Genomic DNA, 25,941 nt, shown 5'->3' on the forward strand with positions numbered 1-25,941 from the left:
TGTCACGTTCTCAAACCTGAACAGGGCAGGTCTGGAAACTGGTTAGCAAGAGCTCCCACTTTTTTTTTTCTACGTGGTCAGGGCTCATGTGTCTGGGATGAGCCAGTACTGAGGCCTGCTGGTCAAGAAGGGGACCCAAATTCTATGTGTGGTTGTTTAGCAGGCATGCCTTTGCTTAAGGGTCTTAAAAATGTTTTTCACTGGGGCCCACACCCACTGTTTGTAGCCATGTGTATGGTCTAGTACTTGATATTCCCATTTTTTTCTTCTTTAGAACCTCCTAATTCTCTAGATCTTAGTGATGCTCATCCTCGGAGAATCAAACTCACAGCCCCAAATATCAATCTTTCTCTGGACCAAAGTGAAGGATCTGTTCTCTCTGATGATAACCTGGACAGTCCAGATGAAATTGATATCAATGTGGATGAACTCGATACCCCTGATGAAGCAGATTCTTTTGAGTACACTGGGCATGGTAAGTCACCAAATTGTCAAGGCCATAGTTTGGTGAAAAGTGAAAGATTATCTAAATGGCCTCGGAACAAACCTCCCATTTTGTTGCTTTCTGTGATTTCTAGAAGCTTTTGTTTGTATCTCAGGTCATAGGTGGCTGTGATTGACAGTTTAGAGTGTAATAGAACAGGTATGGTTCATAGAGGTTCTCCATAGCCACCGTTCCTTTGTTAAATGATCTTGGCACGCCTTGTACTAGGCACTGGTTGTGGGAAAATTTTTACATGCTGTGTTGTAAGAAAATTTGGGCTGGGTTTGCAGGCAAAGAGAATTGAATCTGGAAGATAAAATTTGAAGCAGAGAAATGAGAGCTTACTAATTTCTTTGTATAAGCTCCCTCTATCTAAAATGTTTTTCCTTAAAGATCCTTCCATGGTGCCTCCTCTTTATTCAGATCTTAATCAGATGTCACCTTCTCAGAGAGGCCTTCCTTGACCTCTGTCATCAAAGGCACTCCCCACACCCCTACCTAGTCACTTTTTATCCCTCTACTTATTTTATTTTCCATGCGTCAGTAATTGAAATCCTATTATTTAGCTATTTGCTTTATGTTTATTGTCTTTTTCTTCCCACCAGTATGTCTGCTCTGAGGGCAGGGACATTATTATGTTTATTGCTATGTATCTCCAGTAAAATAGGAAGGAAGGAGAGATGGCCTGGGCGGCATGGGTGGAGAGAAAAGTAAGAGTCGCTAGATCAAACACTCGCATTCCTGATATGAATATCAGTCTCACTTTAGTTCTTCCTCTTGCTCAGTAAAATTGGATTTGTTAAGAACTTATATCCAAATACAAAGCATTTGCTTTATAAAATGGCATTACATACATGGTTTCTATTTTATAGGGTGGTATTCTCTGACTTTCTAATATTTGAAATTCAAAGCAGGAGTATCCTGGCCACAGCTATTCCTTTTATACATTATGAAAATTATTATGGTCAAAAAACAAATACCACAGTGAAAGATGCCCTGATACCTACACAGCATCATTCCTAGGAGAACACAATTAGGAAATTAGGAAATTCATCAAATTTGCTAATTAATTCAACCATTGATCCCTGAGCCTCCAGGACCCTACCATGACCAGCACAGATCCAGACCCTACTTTCGATAAGTCTTTATTTCCTCAGGTTAAAAGAACTGGAAATGGCTAAGCTAATTGCGCCACAGTTTCTTATGCTTAAGTAGAGATTTTATATTGCATTGTTGCTGTGTTCTCAAATTTCCGCAGTTATCTGAGTATATGACCCTGTAAGTTGAAATACACAAGTAGAAGGTGAAAGGTCTTGAGTTCACATTCTTTCCTACCATCCCAGAGACACTTCCCCAGCTATTCCATCCATCCCAGTTGCCCCCAGCTGCTCCCAACCCTTTAACTGCTAATATATAAGAATCATGCCTTGACTCCAATCCCACAAGAAGACAGCCGTGGCATGAGCTGGTCCCTCCCTCTCTCCCCCTGTACTTCCCTGTTGCCCTAGAGAGCCATGTCACACCACATCTAAACCTTCTCTGTTTATAAATAGCAAAACTGCCGAGCGAAGTACTGGTGGCTGTACAAACTGGTAATTAAAGCTGCCACTTGCTGACATAGTTTCTTTTATTTAGTCGACACAGTTTTGTTGAAAGAACCAGTTTCACAGCCACAACCCTACATTTAGGTCTTAAATTCAAAGGACAGAATTTTAATGTAAGTTGAACTGTAAAGCCCACCTTGAGTTTCAAACGAAGATGGATAGTCAGATGCTGTTTTGAACAAATGTAAACGTTAAGCATTGAAAAACACAAAGGGCATCTTTATTTCATAAACATGCAGATACAGAAAGCAGACTGTATAAGAGAAATGAGTACATTTTAGTGTACTAAATGCTTGAGTGTGGCATGTTTGTGGGTTTCTTGCGTGAGCATTTGGAACCAAGTGTATACATTCTAAATGAAATTGGAGTTTTGAAGGCACGGTGTTTCAAAATGTTTGGTCAGTGATTTCTCTATGAACCCCACCAGGATTTGTGCTGGGTCCTTCAGAAATATTAAGTATTTTAATCCTCAGCTCTGTCAATGTCAGTTCTAGGGATGGGTATCATGTGTACCCCATTTTAAGATGAAAACACTGAGGCACAGGTTAAATAATTTACGTAATGTCACATAGCTAGTCAATGTAGAGCCAGCTCAAACCCTGAGCTGTAGTCCTTGACTTCTGGACCATGTTTCTTCCCCAAAATACACTGACAATGAACGGAGAGGGCCTCTTACTAGGTCAGGTTAACACACCTGAAGCCCAGCCAGATGGCCCTACCTGTACATTTATTTACACGCCCTTTTATCCAGGCATTTTCATCACTTCAAGGCTCTTTACCAAGTACTTGAAGAAATTTCATGCCATTTGCCTGTTTTATTCTGTAGCTGATGACCGAGCATTCCTGGCAGATTATTTGCCCACAATGTGGTTTTGCTTATGAAACATTTTTGAATCTCACTTTCAAAAGACATTAAATCGGTCTCTACTTCCAAATTTTCTTTAATAACTGTGTCCAAATTGCTGGAAGATATCGTTCAGTATATTTTTATATTGATATAATTAAAGCTTGACTTCCTTTGGTACTTACAAGTGACAAAGATATCAAAAGCACATAGATACGGAAGGATTTAGGTCAATCTTTCAGATTGAGGGAGATCTGAACCTTTTTATTTTTTAAAAAAATGCTTTATTTAATACTAATCCTAGAAACTTAAAAATATCCAAAGGTGAGAAAAATGATGACCTATTTCTGTTTTCCAAACCCACCTCAGTTATTTTCACCATAACTCAGATCCCAGCAAAAGCATGTCATGAGGGAAATGGAAAAATGATAAAGAATTCTAGCCTGAATATTACTGATAAGAGTGTTGTAAGAAACATTCATGTGCTTTTATATTTTTTCCTCCTAGGCTCCTAAATGATGGTTAGTGACCTCGTTTAAGCTACCATTTTCTGTTTAAAATTTATTTATTTGAGAGAGAGAGCCTGAGAGCATGCCAGGGCAGGGAGGGGGTGACAGAGGGAAGGAGTAAAGAGAAGAATCTTAGACAGGTTCCACTCCCAGAGCCCTACTCTGGGCTTGATCTCTGACCCTGAGATCATGACCTGAGCTGAAGTCAAGAGTCGGACGCTTAACTGACTGAGCCACCCAGGTGCCCCTAAGCTACCTTTTCCAAAACTAACCCCTAATAACAGACAGTTTGCAGCGTGAATAAGGTGCTCCATTATTTTTTCCAGACAACCAGGCCATCACGTCATTTAGCTTCCCCACCTACCATGTTCCACTATTCTCACAGCTGGCAGGTAACCGCCTCATAAAATCAATTCTGTGTTTTAACTGTACATATAAGCTATACCTAACTAAAATAAAAGTTAATCTTATTTTGTTTTAACCCCAAACAACCTGCCATAGGGCGTGGTCTGCAAGGAGGACACCTCTTTGTACTTGTGAATTGCTGAGTTTTACAGTCCAATTAACTGCCTCCCTGCACTTTGTCACCAAAAGCACTTTTAAAACTTCTTAACTGCACACAGGATGCCTTACCTCTAGCAAGAGAAAGTTCAAACAACGTCTGCTAAGATTATTCACATTATCGGTGTCTGATCATGATGTAGAAAGCTGGTCCCCTTGGCCAGACACATGTCCCTGACACCACCTCTAGGGAGTTCACGTTGTCCACCAACGCTGGGTTTCCCACCGTGGTCTGCACAGCACAGGATGTTCAGGAGCTTGTGTACTAAATCATCCCATGAAAGACAAAGGAAAATGTTCAAGTCGGCTCCTCCCCAGGGCTTAATTGACTTCCACAGTCACCAGGGAGAAAAGCTTGTTATTAAGGAAAGAAGACAAAGAAAATCAAGCGTTTCTTAATGGAGAGGGCATCAGACCAAAAGTTAAATTCGGAGGCCCTGAGGATAGAGAGTTAAATGAGTCCTGAAATTTTTGAAAATAGAAAATGATGGCCATGGGGGCATGGGGGATGGGAATTTTGAGTGAAGCAGAAGAATCACGAAGATGGAGAGGATATTGCTAATTCAAGGGAGTAAATAAAGCCATCTTTATTTCTTGCTAGCTTACACTGTTGACATTTAGAAATGAACACTTTGAGAATTTACTGTATCCCTAGTTCTTAAATAATTTCTTTTGCCCATTTACATCAATCAGAAGTGGGAAAGGAGAAGGAACGCCAGCAACTTGCCAGCTCTCGTTCTCTGAAGCAATATGGATAACATCTCATAAAAAGGTCCACGCTTTTATACCAAAATGAGTGATAATGCTTTAAAGAAAATAATAAACTGTAGGAAAATGCTAGTATACATAGATATTTTTAGGTAGAAGTGCCCTTTCTTACTATAATACAGTGATCAAAAAACAAAGACAGAGGCACCTGGGTGGCTTAGTCGGTTGGGCATCTGACTCTTGGTTTTTGGCTTGGGTCATAATCTTGGGGTTGTAGATTGAGTCCCCATCCAGCTCTGCACTCAGCATGGAGTCGGCTTGGGGTTCTCTTTCTCTCTCTCTGCCCCACCCACTTGTGCGTTTTTGCTCTCTCTCTCTCTAAAATGAATAAATAGGGACACCTGGGTGGCTTAGCAGTTGAGCATCTACCTTTGGCTCAGGGCATGATTCTGGAGTCCTGGGATCAAGTCCCACATCCGGCTCCCTGCATGGAACCTGCTTCTCCCTCTACCTGTATCTCTGCCTCTCTCTGTGTCTCTCATGAATAAATAAATAAAATCTTAAAAAAAATAAATATTTAAAAAAATAAACCCATAAAGACAAAAATTAACAGATTCAGCTATATAAAAATATTAAATTTCTCTTTGAAAAAAATATCAGTTTAGAAGCCAAGCACAGGGGTCCTGGTTGGCTCAGTCAGTGGAGCATGAAATTCTGGAACTGAGTTGTGTGTGCGAGCCCTATGTTGGGTATAGAGATTACTTTAAAAAATTCTTTAAAAAGAAAGGAAGAAATAATAAAAGCTAAGCACAAAGCAGGAAAATGGCTACAATGCATGACAAAGTTCTGTATAAAGAACCCAACAAATCAATAAGGACCACAATTGGCAAAGGACTTTATAGGTGCCTCCTTGTCAGTAGGAAAAATATAAATAGCCAATAAACACTTAACATTTTTCACCATCTTTAATAATTAAAGGAATATAAATTAAAAGAGCAAAGAGACAAGTTTCACCCTAAATTGTCCAGGGTTAAAAACTAATATCTTCCAGAGTTTTTGATAGTGTGAAGAAACAACTACTCATATATTTTGGTGTGACATATTCAAGGGCAAAAATACTCATGAAAACTTTACATCCTTATAGTCTCTGAACCAGCATCCCACGGCTATAAAGTTGACCTATAACAAGATGCATACAAAGGATACCTGAACAAAGATGCTTAATGAAGCAAATTCTTTATAAGAACAACAGAATAAGATAAAACTAAATTTCCATCACTATGAAATGATAAACTAAAAAATCAGTAAAATGGAATACTCTTTTTAAAATAAGCAAATAAACAGAGTTGGGGTTCCTGGGTGACTCAGTCAGATGAGCCTGTGACTCTTGATCTTGGGTTGGGAATTTGAGCTTCATGTTGGGTGTAGAGATTACCAAAATAAATAAATAAATAAACAAATAAACAAACTTAAAAAAAATAAGCAGAGGGTTTAGAGGGTTTATATTCACTGAAATGAAAAGAAGCCTATGCTATATTTTTAGGTAGAATCGTATTACAGAAGAGTAAGTATAAAACATGCAGAATGGGGGGCACGTGGGTGGCTCATTCAGTTAAGTGTCTACCTTTGGCTCAGGTTATGTTTTCAAGGTTCAGGGATCAAGCCCCAAGTTGCACTCCCTGCTCAGTGAAGACTCTGCTTCTTCCTCCACCCCTCCTTCCCCGCTGCTCGTGCTTTCTCTCTCTCATGCTCACTCTCTCTTTCTCTCAAATAAATAAATAAATAAATAAATTCTTTAAAAAAAAAAAAAACATGCAGAATAAGGAGCCCCTGACTCAGTTGCTTAAGCATCCAACTCTTTTTTTTTTTTTAATTTTATTTATTCATGAGAGACAGAGAGAGAGAGAGAGAGGCACAGACACAGGCAGAGGGAGAAGCAGGCTCCATGCAGGGAGCCCAATGCGGGACTCGATCCTGGGTCTCCAGGATCACACCCCGGGCCAAAGGCGGCACTAAACCACTGGACCAATGGGGCTGCCCTTAAGCATCCAACTCTTGATCTCTGTTCAGATCTTGATCTCAGGTCCTTAGTTTGAGACCCACATTGGACTCCACGCTGGGTGTGGAGCCTACTTAAAAAAAAAAGAGAGAGAGAGAGAGAAGGGCACCTGGGTGGCTCAGTGGTTGAGCATTTGCCTTTGGCTCAGGTCATAATCTCGGAGCCCTGGGATCGAGTCCCGCATTGGGCTCCCTGCATGGAGCCTGCTTCCCTCTGCCTATGTTTCTGCCTCTCCCTCTGTGTCTCTCATGAATAAATAATAATAAATAAATAAATTAAATAAATAAATAAATAAATCTTTAAAAAATTATTTATTTTTTTAAAGATTTATTTATTTATTCATGAGAGATACAGAGAGAGAGAATGGCAGAGAGGCAGAGACAAGCAGAGGGAAAAGCAGGCTCTTCACAGGAGCCCCATGTGGGACTCGATCCCGAATCCCGGGATCACGCCCTGAGCCAAAGGCAGACGCTCAACCGCTGAGCCACCCAGGTGTCCCAAATCTTAAAAAATTTAAAAAGAACATGCAGAATATATAGAATGATCATACTTTGGGAGGGAAGTATGCTTGTATACTTCCCTACGTAATAAAAAGAATACACAGCAAACAATGAGTGAGAATGGCACCAGTGATTTTTGCAGTTTTTCTGGACAATGTCAGCATTGTTTCAACCTTTATTTGCATTTTATTTTAGAAGCAGGAAAAATAATACGGTATACACATTTTTAAAAATGTGGTAGCCTCAGTAAAAGCATGCAGAAAACAAAACAGTCACCCCTCCACCCCACACAGATCACACGGGTCAAGGAAGAGCAAGCCAGAAAGTCCCAAACAAGGATAGAGGGGCTGGTGGATGGTGAGTTTGTTGCAAGGTAGAGTGTGCACGTATAGGAACATTGAAGACAAGCCCACATCGGGGCCCAGAGACCAGATGGAAAACAGGGTCCCAGAAAGGGAGTAAAGAGAAGCATCCAGGGGTCCTCAGCCAAGAGGAAAGGAGAAGCAGGAAGGGATTCCAGACTGAGAGTCCAATGCCATTGGATGGATTTGTGCCAGTGATGCAGAGCTTGGTCTGAAGCCAAAGGTTGTTGTTTTCTGTCCTTAGTAAGATGAGGCACACTCATCTGGGAATGGAGAGGAAGCCAGAGTGAGGCAAGGCTCTGTAGGTGATGGTAGCTGTTGGTGTTGGCAAAAAGGCTAGGATGGCTTCCCAGCTCAATTTCAGTGTGCTGTTCTAAGTCACGGATAATCAGACACATTTGATGTGCCTTGAGGAATCTTCCAGAACATCATGGCTTTGTTGTGGTCTCCTTACCGAGTACCCATACTTTCAGGAAACTGTCCAAGCTTTCCTTTATTTACTCATTCACCTCAGTTTTCACTGAGAACTCTGTGCAGGTTTCCAAGTTAAATGTGGAGTTAGTTGATGGAGGTGAAAAATAGAAGTCGTTGGGACGCCTGGATGGCTCAGCGGTTTGAGCATCTGCCTTTGGCTCAGGGTGTGATCCCAGTTCCAGGGATCGAGTCCCACATCGGGCTCCCAGCAGGGAGCCTGCTTCTCCCTCTGCCTATGTCTCTGCCTCTCTCTCTGTCTGTCATGAATAAATAAATAAAATCTTAAAAAATGTAAAAAATAACAGAGGTGTTCAGGTACAATTTCTCGGCCCAAGGAATTCCCAGCCTCACGGTAAAATAAAGAGAATGAGAATCACACACTCAGGGTATAGTGTGATTGCAAACTACTTAAAGTCAGTGTTTGCATGGGCAGGTTTACTACTATAATACCTACTACTGTGCCTGACACATTGTGGCTATCTAGTTAAGTATTGTTCTTAATTATCAAAGTGGCATAAAATGAAAGAAGTACAATGTAAATCAAAAGTCCTTTCCCATGAATGGAAAAATAAGAATGATAATATGCCACAGAATTATTGTGAAGGCTGTAAATAATCTTTTCCTTCAAATTATTTAAACATACAAAGAATAACCATTGTTAAACTCATAGATGAAGTAAAAATGAAAACAATTGCTGCTTATTCTTTTCAGAAAACTTAGCACGGTTGCTGTCTTTTTTTTTCTGGATGTGCAAGAGTGGATAGTAAATGTTTCCCCAAAGAGTGTTCAGTGGGCTTTTTTATTGCCACATGCACCCACAAATAGGAATGTTATGAATTTTTGGCCTTGGAGCATTTCTGGTCTATACAGTTGTTTGTTTCTTACTTAATGTAAAATCTTTCTGTGGGGAATTTTGAAAAATCCATTGAAGGTAATATCATACTTATGCCCAAATTTACTTCTAATAGGGAAGGGGGCCCAAGTCCTTTGTAAGTCTTAGAGTCAGGGTCTAGGCTGGTGGTGTCATCAAGATACTAACCACTTAGGATGTGTGATCCAAGGAAACAAAATTGCCTGGGCTTGATAAATAGCCCTTCACCCCATGAGAAAAGTCCAGTCTTTAACCTGTGATCAAGGATGAATTGGTACCAGCCTGTCCTCCCTTGGCCCACTGAGGCAAGGCAGCTCTAGCCCTGCATCTATCCCCACCCTCAGCTTGGCCTTAGAATGGATTTGGCTGTTCAGTCCATCAATAAATAAGCGTCCTTTATGTGGTCAGGATGGTTGTGCAACATGGGGAGTGCCATCAGGTTAACTCTGTCTGGAGATGGGTTGTGGTTAAACTGCCTCAACTGTGGAGTCTTGCTCCCTCAGTCCTCCTGTATGCTTCACTTCCAGAAGTCTCCACATCTAACAAAGATTCTGGCCAAGAGTCAGAGTCTATTCCGGAGTATACAGCAGAAGAGGAGCGAGAGGACAACCGGTTGTGGAGAACTGTGGTGATTGGAGAACAGGAACAGCGTATTGACATGAAGGTCATCGAGCCCTACAGGAGAGTCATTTCGCATGGAGGTAGTCAAGCTCTTTGTGAATCAGGGAGGTGGGGAACAGGGCAGCCATATTTTTTTCTTAGATAATGCAAGAGGGTTTTTTGCAGCATGACGTCCTCAAAACCCTATTCTGTAATCAATACTCAGGGGGCCATAGAGCTAAGTACATTACCTCAGACTCAAACTCTATAGACATTGGAAATCCTATGTAAAAAATAGCTTTCCAAAGTGAAAACTGCTTTTCACATTAAGTATCTGACGGCTTTAATCTTCTGGGCAAATTTCTTGAAAACTGTAGTCATCCAATTTAATAATGTCTGTTTGGAACTCATATGGATCAGTTGGATGGTCTTTTTATTGAAATATAGTTGACATACACTATTCTGTTAGTTTCAAATGTACAACAGAGTGCTTCAACACTTAAATACATTATGAAATATTCAACAAACTTCCAGCTCTGAAATAAATAAGTCACAGGAATGATAAAGTATGGCACAGGGAATACAGTAAAAAATATTGTAATAATTTTGTATGGTGACGTATGGTGACTACCCTTACCATGGTTTGTAGGATTTAACTAAGTCTCTTCTGAGTCTCTACTACCATGGCCTGTAGTAAGATCAGTACTCCAGAGATGCTTCTCATAACGAAAAGGTCTTTTGATTATTCTTAGAAACTTTGGGAAGTCTCTTTAGGCTCAGCCTGGTCATCTTTTTTCCCCTCCCAGAAGTTTGCTTTTCTATACGCCTGGGCCTGACAACAGGCATTTCCAGTGAAAGCCTCCATCTGCTTAGGGAGGGACAAGCAAGAGAGAAACACTGTGTTCTGTGTCTCCAGTGCTTTGTAGGAGCTCCAGGAGCCTTGATTGATTTTGGAGCTGCAAAAATCAGATGAGCACAAGCAACACATTTAATGTTGTCAACTTTGGAAAACATAAATGGCTTTTTTATTTTTCTGCTGCATGCGCCTGTTTCCTGCAGTCCTGAAGCACCACCCCAAACACTCTGCTGCTCTAGAAAAAAAGTGTAAGCTGACAAGGCAATTGTTGTTCTCTCTTCCTTAGCAAGGACAGGGAAATAAGCATCTTGGCACCGCATTAAGCCCATAGCTTTCGTTTTCTAACGAGCAGAAGGACATTTTGTTTTTTCGATCAGACTTCCCTCCACCAGCTGATTGCCCGTCTTCCATCCATGCATTGTTCCCACCATGTAAGTGTTGAGGCCGGCCAGCGATCCTGACCTCAAGAGTGAAAGAAAATGCCCCTAGGTGCCCCTGGCCATGGCTTGCCTTTGCCCTGCCTCACTCTTTGACCTGAAACGATAATATGGCCCAGGGATGGCTGCCGTGGGACTGGAGGCAGTTGCCTCCAAGGGAAGCCTTTCCATAGCCTCGCAGAATGGGAGCTGTCCTGATGTTGCTGCAAAGAGCAGACAACACACCACAGAGTCAACCCTTTCGTTCTTAGGACAAAAACCACAACCTAAACATCATCCCAGATCTTCCCAGAAGCGCATGTCTCTCTTGAGCCATGCTTCAGATATTTTTGGTTTGTTGGCTTTTTTGGAAATAAAAAGAAAACAAAACAGAGGCCGACTGTAAAAGTAGCCCGTGCCCATTCAAAAAAGGTCAACACTGGTAGAAAAGTCTGTCAAAGTAAATCAGGGTCACCCAGTAATAATCCATAAAAATGTTTACCACTCAGGTCTTAAATCAAGAGCCCCTTTGTTATGAGGAAGCGGCCTCACTGCTTCCCTGCCTTCCCGAGGCCAGGTTATTTCTCATTCTCCCAACAGACTCACCTGCTTGTTCTTTCAACCACAGTGAAAGTAGCTGGGTTGGGTGGGAGGGTTGAGCCCATGGATCTGCTGCCTGGCTCAGGAAAGAGTGATTATCATCAACCCACCAGAGGCTAAACAAAGCCACTGCTTCTGCTTCTCTTTGTGAAAGTTCAGCTTACACCTCAAGTCTAACCTGGTTTGCTGTGCCCTGCATCCCTGCCACCTCCTCCCCTGGCATTCGCTCCCCTCTGTTCTGTGTCGTGAGCTTGGTTTTGTCCGTGTGACTGCTGGTTGGTGTGGAAGAAAAGGCCACCTTTCCTCCCCGCCCCCCCCCCCCCCCCCACCAGCCCTGCCTCAGCCTCTTCCAGGAGCTGACCTGCATGAGTGCCTCTGGCTGCAGCCACCCACCTGGAACGTTAGCCAGATGCCGCCTCTTCTCACCCCCTGAGCAGCGTCTGTGCTCTGTAGGTAAAGACAGTTCAGATTTTACTTCTGAATTTGCCAAGGCTCAGGCCACTGTGTTGGAAGCTGACACCGCTTTCTTAGACTTCAGTGATGATAAAGCAGGACTCCCTAGAGACCAATCTACTGCATTTGTTATCCTGGCTTCTGATGAGCATTTAAAATGGAGCATTCCACAGTGAGCAGAGGTCTTGTCTGGGGGTCTGGTGTTTTGCTCTGAGGAGGTTTTCCCATTCAGATCAACAGGAAAATGGCAGCCGTACAGTGCAGATTAACCGCAAGATGGTGGTGATTAAAATTGCTGCCTCACTTGGCTGCAAAGCCAGGCTCTGCCAAGTGTCCATGCCAGTTGGGCACAAGGTGTGAGAGCAATATTGCAACAAATAATTCAGCCGTCAGCTTTGGTGAGTTCTATGTGAGCTATTGTAAGAGGCCTTGTACACAATATAGAACAGAGTTCAACACCTGTCTTTGCCACTTATCACTCTGTGACCTTGGTACATGACCTCACTTCTCAGGCCTCATCTATTTCATCAGTCCAAAGAGGGTGATAAAGCCAGTGTCACCTCCCATGAGTCCATGAGCAACATTCCTGTTATCTACTTCAATAGAAGAACAAAAAGAGGCTGGGTGGGGTCACTTTCAGGCCAGAAACTGGCTTTTTTGACCTTGGAACAGAGGATGCATTTAAATAACCAAGGACCGTCATACCAAACATTATACTGAGAAGTTTCCTTTCTTGTTTTTTTGTTTTGTTTTGTTTTGTTTTGTTTTTATTTCTCTTATTTCATTATAGGAGATTCAGGTAACTTCTCTACAGTGTTGCTGGACAAATAGCCCTGGAAAGAATGAGGAGAAGAGTTGCGGGCTGGTGTGTGTGTGTGTATGTTTTGTTGCGACTGTGACATCTTCCCTTCTCTCTCCATTCCATTTGCTGGCCAGCAAACTTGTGTTACGTCCCTTTCCTCTCTGTTCTGCCTCAGGTAAGGTTTGCACAATTGCCTCAGAGGGTCTCAGGAGGCCCTGCGGTGGGATTGCGAAGGCACCTCAGCACACACACCCCGAACTCAACTCCTGGGGATTAAGAAGAGAGTCAGATAAAATCACATGTTTCAAACAACCACACTTTAAATGAATTACTCGGCTGCTGACAGCCAACTTGAGCAAGCTGCATATTTAGCAGAGAGAAATTCGGTTAGCGGACAAAAAGCAGATAGGACTACTCATTCCCGTCATTGCTCTTTGCCAGCCATGATGATCTGAAGTATCCTTAGAGTCTAACAAATATGGCTCCTCTGGGTCTTGGTTTGGAAAGAAAACTTCCATGAAGAAATCGTTTTCTTTCTGTTCCTTTTTGATAGCTTACATTTTATCTCCTCCTGTTCTCTCCCCCCTCTATCTTTTGCCTCTTCTTTCCTTCCTACAGCTACTCTGCCCAAAGGTACAAAAAAAACCACAAAAAGGCAAAAAAAAAAAAAAAAAAAAAAAAATCCCCACACGCACAAAAAACCACATCTCCATTTGTAAATTTCAGGAAATTTTTCTGTAAAGAGATATTTCTGGGTTAGACAATGAGCAGGAAGTGATGAGTCGATTCTTCACTAGTCCTTCAATGACATGAACCTGAGCAAACGTGACACCACAGCACTCTGAGGACAGACACATTGACACAATGAGCTGAAATGCCATTTAAGATGACTTCTGTAATACTGTTTATAAACCTCATACTGTCCTTTAAAAAAAAAATTCTTAGAAATTCTCCAGAAACAGAAAAAGAAACCAGAGTACCTGAGAGGTCATGATCTTGACACCCTGAGGCCAGGCAGCAACATCTAGAAAAGATGTTTCTGAAAGGATGCTTTTGTACTTGTTTGTAAGTTGGATTCATTATGTCTGTTATCTCTTTTAATGGACCTGGTCCTTGTCATTGTGCTGAGTCTAAATTACATACCGTTGTGGTGGTTAGCAGTAGCGTAGGGAAGACACCTTATTCTTTTCATTAGGTTATGAGTCTTAAATGCAGTTGTTCGGTGAAGCAAACTCTTCTTGTATTAAAAAACTCCTTCCCATCTTGTTCTAAAAAGAAATTGGTAAACACTGGCATGTTGGAAAAGACAGAACAAAGCAAATAATCCATAGGGAAGCTATCCCAATCCGGTTTTGCAAACATATATTACACCAGGTGTATACTTACATAGGTAGCATCTTCTAAGACATGCAGAGTAAACACTGTATACAACAACCTCAGATTAGTCATACACACAAACCCATCATTTGATATATTTTTAGTTGGTATCACTCTCTTCCCTCACCTCTTTTGTGATAGTGTCATGCTCTCTATCTTGGTCGAGAACATCTTATTAAACTGCTTTTCAAGAGTTAAGCCCATCCGAGTCTATATCCAGCTGGTATTTTACTGCCATGTAATCAGCAGGGGGGTATTTAGAGTCCTGAAAAAATGAAACACCCTGAGTTCTGATCAGGCTGGAGGGCATGTCCCGTCCGCCTACTCAGAGCTCTGAGGCAATCTCTGTTTAATGATTCTGAAATCCAGATCTATGTTATATGGCAAAAATTCCAAGTGCTTAAAAAAGGATATAAAAAAAGGTGGGGGTGGGGGGAGCACCTGGATGGCTCAGTTGGTCAAGTGGCTGACTCTTGACTTTGCCTTGGGTGGTGATCTCAGCGTGGTGAGATCAAGCCCCATGTCGGGCTCCATGCTAAGCATGGAGCCTGCTCAGGATTCTCTCTCTCCCTTTCTCTGTGCTCCTCCCCCTGCTCATGTGCTCTCTCTCTAAAACAAATAAATAAATCTTAAAAAAAAAAAAAAAAAAAAAAAACCAATGCATTGCATCCATTTTTAAGCCTGAAAGATGTGTGAGATTTTACATATAAACCTGTGGGACTTTGACCAGTAGCTGTCATGAGTTTTAGAAATGAGCTCTGAGGGAACACAGAGCTTAAAGAATGAGACAGAGCTTTCAGATGTGGGAAAAATGTCCTGAGATGTCCCTATATTTTCCTTGACTCTTTGGAGTTCCACACTTGCCTTTTATCTCCTTACCACCACATGCAAACAGACCTCCACTCCCTGTCCAGGTTACTAGGAAGTAATTCTCAAGTTTTCCCAAAGTATATATTTTCATAAAATTCAAAGAGAGGTCAGCATTAACCAGGCCCTTCTTGGGTTTGCTCCATTTTAAAAAGATGAGGCTGTAAATTCTGTGCACAGGTATTCTAGGCCTGGCCAGAACTTTCCGTGTGTCCCTGCACTATCTATTGAATTTGGAGACCCCGGGGATGCAAATGAACCAGTCCTCAAAATAAAAATAAAGGTGCTTTATTTGTGAAACTACTAGTATCTTCTGGTCACTGGAGTACATGCATCTGATTATATTGCAGTTTAGTAAATAGATTTCCCCTTTACATTAACCAGAGTCTAAAATGAATAAAAACTAAAGAGGATCAAACAGATCTTCTCAGCCATTGAAGGACAGAAGCATTATATAAATTAGAAACCTGTAAGTCAAAACCTCCATTCTTTGACAAATTGAATACATACCCCATTCATGACGATGTACAACACATATAATCGTCCATAATAAATGGATATGCTGTATATGCAAATATATTCACACTGTGTGTTTAAGACTCTATATAACATACACTTTAACTACTGACAAGTAAATTTATGTTTGTACTTCTAGAACTATAGTCTATATCATACTCACTTAAAGATTTATCTATTACATCCATATACACACACTTGCAAGGCTTCCAGATTTGTCCTTTAGGTTAAATATTTTCTTATTAAGAGCTTTCAGTTGGTTACAAATGTCTTTTTGTCTGTCCCCCAGGCTACTATGGGGACGGCCTAAATGCCATCATTGTGTTTGCTGCCTGTTTTCTGCCAGACAGCAGTCGGGCGGATTACCACTATGTCATGGAAAATCTTTTCCTGTGAGTGATACTTTTGACAAAGCGCTTTGAGTGAATGTCTGTGGCATGTCATGGCAGATAGAGCATATTTAAGAAGAGGAAATAGATGATGGAGAATATTTGTAGCCTTTGTTGAAAATCAATGAAATCTCTGTCAAGGAATATTGCTCAAGATTTTGTCAGCAGAATGAATTGAAAACAAAAAGAACACAGTTTTTCCTGCCCTCTAAAATTCTGTAACATTTCCTTTGGCTAACGTGTTATTTCCATTCCCCAATAACATATTTTTAGTCATGATAACCCAGCTTTATTTGTGTCATTCACTTGTGCCCTTGGTATATAACAACATTGTTGACATTTTTAAAATTCAGGTTCTAACTTACACATTTTTTTAGTGTACCTGCATTAAAAAAAAAAAAAAAAAAAAAGATAACCATACAAATAAATGAGCAATACTCACTCTCAGAGAAATACTTAGGGAACTGCATTCTTTTCAAGGTAAAGAGGTAATATACACAACCATTCTTAAATGTCATACACCCTATAATTTAAATGTTATATAATTAGAGTGTAAATACAATGAACTGTTTCATGTGGGAAATGAAAACACTCCTCTTCCTTCCTGTGATCAGATATGTAATAAGTACTTTAGAGCTGATGGTAGCTGAGGACTATATGATTGTGTACTTGAACGGAGCAACCCCGAGACGGAAGATGCCAGGGCTGGGCTGGATGAAGAAATGCTATCAGATGATTGACAGACGGTATGTAGGCTCCATTATTTAATCCCTGTCTTGACTTCCTCAATAACTCCCATTTCTAATTCCCTGTAATCTACCAAAACTGTGATCACCTTCTAGGAACACTGAATTATGTGGAGTTGAAATAATAAATTATACAAATATTAATAGAAGTGTCACTTGATGCCCCAAATCTGAAATAAAGCTAGATTTTGTTAGATATTGTCATCTCAAACCTGGTGACCAACTCTGTTCTAAACTATGCATACGTCTTTGCCACGTGGAGGTGCAATTGATGCTGATAAACCAGAATAGCCATGATTCTTTATTGGTTTCACGTGATCTTAATGATGTTTATGTGCTCTGGAACTGTTGATTTCAGCAACTATTGTGCTCTTATCTCATTATTCAGTGATAATTCTACTTAACTGCTAGCCCATTAGGTGCCTTGGTGCACCTTTTCCTCGAGATACTTTACTTCCATCCATACTGGCTTGACTAGAACAAAACATGTTATATTGCTAACCACAGGAAAATTATCATAACCATACAAACTTATGGTGTCTGCAGTTAAGTGTGGCATGCCCTTAGATGTGGCTCCTTGCATGATCTTATATTAACTAAGATCCATTTATTGACCCAAACACTTATAAAGTAGCATTGCTAATGCTGGAAAACATGCCCAAATGTCAAGAACATTAAAATGGTAATCTGAAGGCCAAACAACCACATGTTATACTGTTAGTTGTTTCAGAAGAAGAAACCAAGGCTCAATCGGCTAAATTGCTAGTAAGAATGTGTTCTTTTCAAAATAGTAAATATAATGCTGGCAAAAATGAAAAGCATTGTTAAGCAAACTCTAGATTTATGCGCTCCAGATATACAAACATTCTATTTTACATTGATTCCTATGGGAAGTTGAGGTTGGCATCATCCAAATTATAAATCATTTCTCAAAAAGTATTTTTTTATTAATTATGGTCATTCTATACCTTCCCATCAGGTATTAGCAACTTACTAGAACTCTAATATTATAATGTTCTTATTTGGGGATACACTTTCTGTTTTACCTCCTACCAGAAAGAGGTTGTGAGTTACTCTTTTTCTTTTTTTAAAACAGGTTGCGAAAGAATTTGAAATCATTCATCATTGTTCATCCATCTTGGTTCATCAGGACAATCCTTGCAGTGACACGACCTTTTATAAGGTACATTGTTATTATAGAAAAACTAAAAGCACTATTAGTAGTTTTCCAAAATATGTCCTATAAACAAGAATTCATAAACTGAAGGAGTATTTAGGAAGACATATTTTGCCTCTGGCTTTCCTGGAAAGATATTTTGAACTATCTAGCAAGAGCCCTGAGTAAGAGTGAGCATTATTTTATAATGACTCTTTTCCCCCATTATTACAAAATGTGACCTCACTATGAAGTAGTGGGGTCTCCATGCCACATTACAGAAGGGTAGATAATACTTTTAAAGTGATATGGTATTTTGTAGAGAATAGAAAAGGAAGCATAACATGGCAATAGAGGGGCACCTGGCTCAGCAGTTGAGCATCTGCCTTTGGCTCAGGTTGTGGTCCCAGGATCCTGGGGTCGAGTCCCACATCAGGCTCTCTGCAGGGAGCCTGCTTCTCCCTCTGCCTATGTTTCTACTTCTCTCTCTCTCTGTCTCTCATGAATAAATAAATAAAATCTTAAAAAAAATAGAAAATAGAAAATAAGGAAAAACCAAGGACAGAATCAGGAGCAATGACTTATCCTAATTCTTTTTCTGAACACAGATCATATAGGCCACCAAACTTGGGGAAAGAGTCTGTACAGCCATTCTGAGAACTTTTTTGATTGCTCATGAGGATTCCTGGTCTCAATTCAGCTCAATTCAGTGAATATTTATTCACCATCTATATTGTGTTAGATAGCGTATAACCTTACATTTTGGGGATGCAAAGAAAAATAAAACATGCCTCATAATGTAGTAGGATTTGGAACAGTTAAATGCAAGGGACAGTAAGTATTTCCTAGAGCTTTAAAATGAAATACAGTCTTATACAACATCAGGATGCAGATTAGATAAATGGGAAGTTTTCTGTTTCAAAGTTACTAATGAATTTCTAAGAAACATTCTGGTCATTTCTGGAGAAAAAAACAAAAACAAAACCTAAAAGTTAAAAACCTTTATTTACTTTTTACATATAGTTTACTGTGCCTTCCAGATTCATCCTTTTTTGTTCAGCGTACACTTATATATATGTAGCATTTCCATCTTCTACTTCCAACAATTGAATAGCATCATTCAAAGCAGTTTTCCTCTGGCGAAGTTTAGTTCTTTACCATATTGTATTCAATTGCTTCAGAAAATCCTATGAGGGCAGCCTGGGTGGCTCAGAGTGTTAGCGCCGCCTTCAGTCCAGGGCGTGATCCCGGGGGACTGAGTCCCACGTCAGGCTCCCTGCATGGAGCCTGCTTCTCCCTCTGCCTGTGTCTCTGCCTCTCTCTCTCTCTCTCTGTCTCTATGAATAAATAAATAAATTTTTTATTTTTTGCATTAGAAGACTGGAAAATTTATTTTTTTATAATAAATTTATTTTTATTGGTGTTCAATTTGCCAACATACAGAATAACACCCAGTGCTCATCCCGTCAAGTGTCCCCCCAGTGCCCTTCACCCATTCACCCCCACCCCCGCCCTCCTCCCCTTCCACCACCCCTAGTTCGTTTCCCAGAGTTAGGAGTCTTTATGTTCTGTCTCCCTTTCTGATATTTCCCACACATTTCTTCTCCCTTCCCTTTATATTCCCTTTCACTAATAAATAAAATCTTTTAAAAAAAATCATATGAGGGGCACCTGGGTGGCTCAGTCAGTTAAGCAGCTGCCTTTGGCTCAGTCCATAATCATGGGGTCCTGAGATTGAGCCCCAGATTGGGCTTCCTGCTCAGTGGGGAGTCTGCTTCTCCCTCTGTCCCCCCCTGCTCATGCTTGCTTGCTCTTTCTCTCTCTCTCTGAATAAATTAAATTTTTAAAAAATCATATGAAATATTTAAGATATACAAAAAGCCACTTATTTTAATAATAGAAATGTTTTTGACAGTGGATTAGGAATCAGTGTACCCTGAAGAGCTTATAAAAAATTTCATGGTGGATGCCTGGGTGGTTCAGTTGGTAGAGCATGCAACTCTTGATCTCAGAATTGTAAATTCAAGCCTCCTGTTGGATGCAAAGATTACTTAAAAATAACATTTTTTTTTAATTTAATGAGAAAAAAATAAACAGCATTCATATTCATTCACTAATGTCTACTTAATAGTTTGAGTGTTACAATTATAAAACAAATAAATTTCTTGATAAATAACAAAATATTTGTTACTGTAAGGATACTGAAAAATAACTATAATTCAACATTATTTATTGAAGGGGCTTCAAGATAATAAATATAGCAAAAATAATAAAATTAGGGCAAATAGTATTGTGGTAAATTACAGAAAACAATGGTTTACATTTATTGAGTACTTACAGGTATTGTTTCATTTACTTATAGTGACAGTCCTCTGAAGGAGGACCTGTCTACTATTTCCCTTATATAGGAAAAGTCCCTGGGGTTCAGTGAGGTCAAATAAATTGTCTACAGCAAGAGCCAGCACACCCATTCTGTAAAGGATCAAATGGTAAATATTTTAAGATGTGTGGGCCATCTGGTCTCAGTCACCGCTGTTTGACTCTATCATGATAGGTCAAAAGCAGTCATAGACAACATGTAGATAAGTAAGTATGGCTGCCTTCCAAACTTGATATAGGAACACTGAAATTGAATGTCTTAAAAAGTTTTACATGTCACAAAATATTCTTATTCTGATATCTTTTGAAATGTTTTCTTTATTTTTTAAGATCATATTTATTTGAGGGAGAGAGTGAGCAAGAGAGAGAACAGGAGCAGGGGCAGAGAGAGAGAGAGAAGCAGACTCCTCGCTGAGCAGGGAGCCCAACATGGGGCTTGATCCCAGAACCCTGAGATCATGACCTGAGCTGAAAGCTGATGATTAACCTACTGAGCCACCCAGGTGCCCCTTAAATATTTTTTAAAAATGTAAAAACCATTCTTAGCCATACGACTGTGAAAACAGTCAACAAGCTGGCTTTGGCTCGTGGGCTATAGTTTGCCAACCCCGGTCGAATGTAATACAGCCAATAAATGATAGACTCAGGCTTTGAACCCAATTGTCTGCCTCATTATAAAGAAAAGACGTTACAAAAATAAATAAATAAATAAATAAATAAATAAATAAATAAATAACACATTACAAGTACTTAAACATTGTATCCTACTGTCTCATTCTGTGAGACCCTCTTTAAAGATCCCCCTGCAAAATCAGTCTGTATAACTAATTTTTAGACCTGAAAAAAGAGGTCATTCAAATGTATTACAGGTCTTCTCGCTGCTGAAGGTAACACCTAGGATAAAGGTAGATGAGAAATTCGTTTTTTTTTAAATGTGAGGTGGAGATTGAGAGGTTAATGAGCTCAGTTATTGTTCTCAGAAAGCTCAGGGCCTCGAAGCTGACTGAAGCAGATAAGTAAGCAATTACAACGCAGAGTACCTTGAGGATGATAACTCAGGGTGAGGGTGAGTTGGGGGGTGACGGGGGAGAGTAAAGGTGGAAAGTCAGTGTCAAGAGAGGCATTCCAGAAGAATGAGCCATCAAAGTGAGTTCTGAAGTACCGATAGGACTGGCTAGCTAAACCAAGGTAGAAACAGCAAGAAGGAGACAATATGGCGTGTCAGAACTGTACGTTCTAGTGAACATAACCCTGAAGCTGGAGGCTTTGCCCTACGCCCACTCCATCTTTTATCACAACCTGAATTTAGCTCAGAAAGTCCAGGGGAAAAGGCCTCACATAGCCTATCATTGGTAGTGTGTGTTCGCCCAAGACTTATCAGGACTACAAGTGACTATATGGAGATAAAAGATATTCACAAGTCACAGCCAGTGGCCCAGGGTCAAACTGCAAGTAAAATGTGAAAGATAACTATACAGAGAAATGACCTTGCAAACACTTCCTTCTAGAATGAACAGTAGTTAAAAAGGAGGCAGTACAGTTGGCAGACAGTTCAGCATGATCAGCAGACTGGGGGAGGTCTCTTCATGGGAAAGTGTTCAAGAAAGTGCAGTCTTGATCAAGTTCCCTTTCAGGTGGAATTGAACTACATGCAATTGCAAGTAGTTCAATTCATTAAAGAATTAGTTTGCAATCATACACAAATGCCTTCTTGTAAAACATCCAATCATTAAGAATAAGACCAAGTGTTTCCTTCAACAACTACCAATTCCTCTTCCGTACTCCCTTCCCAGTGGCAAATTCCTTCCTTGGTGAGTCTCAGTGGTATTTCACATTGTTTTCCATATGTTTACACAAATCTAACATGCTAATGTTTAAATGAAAGCTGCTCGTCATTCCGATCCAGTTACTGGATCATGTTTTTGAACTTTGGTCCATCTGAAATGAACTCTCCAATTAGAACTTAAAAGAAGAAAAAAACTTAAAAAAATAGTTAAGCTAAAATCTTAAGAAGAAAATGAGTTTACATAGACTTTAAAAAATAGATTAACCTTGGTAGATTCTGAAAGAACTAATGACAAGATTTTTGTTTGTTAAAAACAAATAAACAAGCAAACACAGCCAAACAAACCAGAAACCAAGGACTATGGAGAGTTACCAGAACCACTGAGGGGCCATGCAATCAATGTGTGATGGAGAGTGTAGACTCTGGGCAGTGGGATAGATGAAACCAGTGATGGGGATTAAGGAGCACACATGTAATACTGGGTGATGTGTGGAAGTGCTGAATCACTATATTGTATGCCTACAACTAATATAACACTGTAGGTTAACTAACTAGAATTAAAAGAAAAAGTTTAAAAAAAAAAAATGAGTGTAGATTCTGTAGTCATACTGCCTAAGTTTGAATCCAGGTTCTACCACTTAACTGAAGGTGTGACCTTGGGCTAACACTTAACACTCTGTATCTTGAGTTTCCTTATCTTTAAAAGGAAAATAATGGAGCACCTGGCTGGCTCAGTCAGTAGAGCCTGCAACTCTTGATCTCAAGGTTATGCGTTCAAACCCCACGTGTGGCATACAGCTTCCTTAAAATAAATTTTTTAAAAAGAGCAATAGGGGCATCCTTTTAAAAAAGAGAGAGAAAGAGATCGGGTGCCTTGATGGCTCCGTGCATTAAGCATCTGCCTTCAGGTCATAATCTCAGGTCCTGGGATCGAGCCCCTTGACAGGCTCTCTGCTCAACAGGGAGCCTGCTTCTGACTCTCCCTCTGTGCTCTCCCCTCGCTCATTCTGTCTCTCTCAAATACATAAAATCTTTTTAAAAAAATAAGACAGAATAATAGCACTTACTTCATTAGGCTGTAAGTAGAAATAAGTGAGCTAATAAATATAAACCACTTAAAACAGTATCGGGCATGTTGTAACTACTCAGATACGCAGCCTTTCTTTTCAGTGTTACATTTTTCAGGATTTTCAAGAGGCAACAGCCTTAGGAGGGATGAAGTAGCCACTAATGATATCTTTTTTTCTTTTCTTTTTTTTTTTAGTTCAAAATTCAGCAGTAAAATTAAATATGTCAATAGCTTATCAGAACTCAGTGGGCTGATTCCAATGGATTGTATCCATATTCCAGAGAGCATCATCAAGTAAGTCTGGATGGTTTCCAAGGTTTGGTAAGAAATACTGCATGTTTGGAGTAGGAGGTTGGAAAAGAACTCATTTCTGGAATACTGGGGAAATGACATTATCTTCTATTTAAAATGAATATTAAACATTTTTCAATAAATGGATAATTTTTCTCATAACCTATAGAGAACCATTCTGTTCTTCACGTAATCTTCTCTTGGGGTTCTTGATTATTGCTCATTCCACTTTGAATGAGCTACTATTAGCTCATTCAAAGACATCATGAAGTTAATCAGTGCACCTGTCACCTGTGTCTCCCACTCTCACAGACACGGGAAGGTCTGAGGCTACCTTTGCTTTCTTTGTTGTCTTATAGAAAAGAATTTACCCACATGACCCTAGGAAAAGAGGGAGGGGGGCTACTTTTCTCTGTTCTCTTCTAAATCCTTTTTCTTCACGGTTCCCTTCAGGTGAAAGGTAAGGCAGAGTGGTAGGTGATGTGGTTAGGGATGGCCCTCTCATCAGGACCAGGTAATGTAGCAGCAGCCCATGAGGAGCAAGCATGGAGAGGAAAGGTGTCTGGATCATGCTGCAAAAATAATGAGTAGCAGTTAGCACCCACCACTTGGAGCTGAGACGTAAAAACATGGATACCAACAAATGAATCCTCCTGTTTGGTTCACTGTTGTAGAGAACCATTGTTGTCTGTGGATCGTGCTTTTCTTCCACTGTGTCTAATTCACTTGTCTTTTTTTTTTTTTTCACTTGATTAGAAATGGGAGGAATTTAACCATTTATCTCAAAGAGAACAGACAAGGATACCTCATCTTCTTCCATAAGATGGATATCAAAATGGACCTTTCAATTTGGACTTCCAAAAAGAGAGTCCCTTTACCAAAGGAAAAAAATAAAGGCAAAGAAACTTGAAGGATAGGACTCATGTTTGGCGACAATGCTGTGTCAGGCCTAAAAGTGCTCTATTTATATCATGTGTTTAATCTCCCCAGTAAACTCTCATCTACAGATCAGGGAGGCTAACAATAAAGAAAAGTTACTTATGCAAAGTGTAAGTAAGAGCAAGGAGGAGATGGAACTAGATTTTGGACCCAGGTCAGCCTGGCATCAGAATTCCCATGCCCTTTTCTAGTGGTTTCCTTGACCTCCCTTAAAGTATCTATCTGAAGTCAAAGCTCAGGAACAGAGGCATTTGGTTTTCCTTGTGCTGATACAAGATGAACACAGGACCGTGATTTGGCTTAGAACGTCCAGTGGGTTCAGCTGAATCAAGCAGTGTTCACATAATCCTAATGATAGCTTTGATCCTCATGAGTTTATGGCATTCCCACACCCAGCAAACCTCACAGCTTTGTCCTGTTGACACGAAAAGGTACATCCCCATCTCCAAAGCCACTCTTATTCTTTAAATAAAAAAAGTAACTGGAGGGGCACCTGGGTGGCTCAGTCAGTTAAGCATCTGACTCTTGATCTCAGCTCAGGTCTTCATCTCAGGGTCATGAGGAGGAAAAAAAAGTAACTAGAGTATGCACCCCCGTTAATGTTGTCTCCATTTGCAAACCATGACCAGCACATTCTCTGTTCAAGTGGAAAGGGCAATTACTAGGTAAATTTAGTAATGCTTCCGTGGTGTGGCAGTTGGAAAGACAGAAGAGAATGGGTTTTGGAGACTTAGTATTAGACTTGAACCTTCCTACCAGCCCCCAGTGTCTCTAAAACTTCAGGCAACCTATTAAAACCCCCCACGTCTCTCAGCTACAGCACCCAGAAAGTGGAGAAGTAGGGGAAAATTCATAGAAAGATTCAGAGGATTGAATGAAAATGTGCATAATGCCTTCAGGAAGCCTCCCAGCCTGGGCTGGCAATCCAGAATGTTATTTATTATACTCATGTTAATAGTATAACATGAGTCTCTCATGTTATGTTAGAGACTTATTATCATATGGGACATTTAAATGAGAAGTTAAATACCTCCAAGGCACTTTTCATTCATTGACACCCATCATTTTTCAAAGGCTCCCATTCAGGAGAAGTTTCATCAGGGAGAAATGTTCCATTTGGAAAAAATTGACAATAATCCATGTCCTCACTGTGTGTCCATGTTTTCTCCTGTCTTGAACAATCCATCTCCTCTGGATGTCCTTTCTACCACTTCTATTCTTTCTATTCATTTTCAGGTTATGCCATTTTCAAATTGATATAAGCCATAGCTCCCTCCTGTTACTGAATAACATTTAGAGAGTCTGGTCTCAGCCAATCCCAAGACCAGTATTCAGCTGGGATGGAACCTGTCATCAAAGGGCTTAAATTAAAAAAAAAAAAAAAAAAAGATGCCCAATCTGGAATCAGATTTATCATTACTGATTACAGTCAATTCTTGTTATTTGTAGCAGTGATGTTCTAGAACCCTGAGTGGCGAATACCAAGCCGTTGTTCCTAGGGGAAATATGGAGCTAATTAAGTTCCTGCAAGTGTCTGGTTAATTTTCATTAGCCAATTAATACATAACTTTGTTCTATGTGTGTTTCTGTTTAAAGACACTTTATTTGATGTATATTGTTGATTCGCTAACATTGAATTCACGGCCAGTGGCATCATAACTCCTGCCTAAACAAAGCTTCTGTAACACATGCACATTCGCACATTTTCCCATAAGGCACCTCA

At 40.2% G+C, this 25,941-nt stretch overlaps 1 protein-coding gene and 1 long non-coding RNA gene across 6 annotated transcripts in view; one reads left to right on the forward strand and one right to left on the reverse strand.

The window, feature by feature from the left end:
• PRUNE2 (prune homolog 2 with BCH domain) overlaps positions 1 to 25,941 on the forward strand; it is a 256,830-nt gene that overhangs the window by 218,173 nt on the left and 12,716 nt on the right. For 4 of the 5 annotated variants that reach the window (XM_035712438.2, XM_049091877.1, XM_035712437.2 and 1 more), the window contains exons 11-16: positions 275 to 475; positions 9,504 to 9,677; positions 15,753 to 15,855; positions 16,467 to 16,598; positions 17,695 to 17,781; positions 23,184 to 23,282. In XM_035712438.2, coding sequence (XP_035568331.2) covers positions 275 to 475; positions 9,504 to 9,677; positions 15,753 to 15,855; positions 16,467 to 16,598; positions 17,695 to 17,781; positions 23,184 to 23,282 — 796 coding nt within the window. Of the gene's footprint in view, positions 1 to 274; positions 476 to 9,503; positions 9,678 to 15,752; positions 15,856 to 16,466; positions 16,599 to 17,694; positions 17,782 to 23,183; positions 23,283 to 25,941 lie in introns of those variants that run through there. The other variant, XM_049091882.1, reaches the window with a different exon arrangement.
• On the reverse strand, positions 9,672 to 14,306 carry LOC125752167 (uncharacterized). The gene is made up of 3 exons (XR_007401009.1): positions 13,847 to 14,306; positions 11,842 to 12,969; positions 9,672 to 10,532 (listed from the first exon to the last, which is right to left on the reverse strand). It is a non-coding gene; the product is annotated as an uncharacterized LOC125752167 (long non-coding RNA).

This window comes from Canis lupus, chromosome 1, assembly GCF_003254725.2.
Source record: "Canis lupus dingo isolate Sandy chromosome 1, ASM325472v2, whole genome shotgun sequence".
In the NCBI taxonomy this organism is placed as follows: Eukaryota; Metazoa; Chordata; class Mammalia; order Carnivora; family Canidae; genus Canis; species Canis lupus.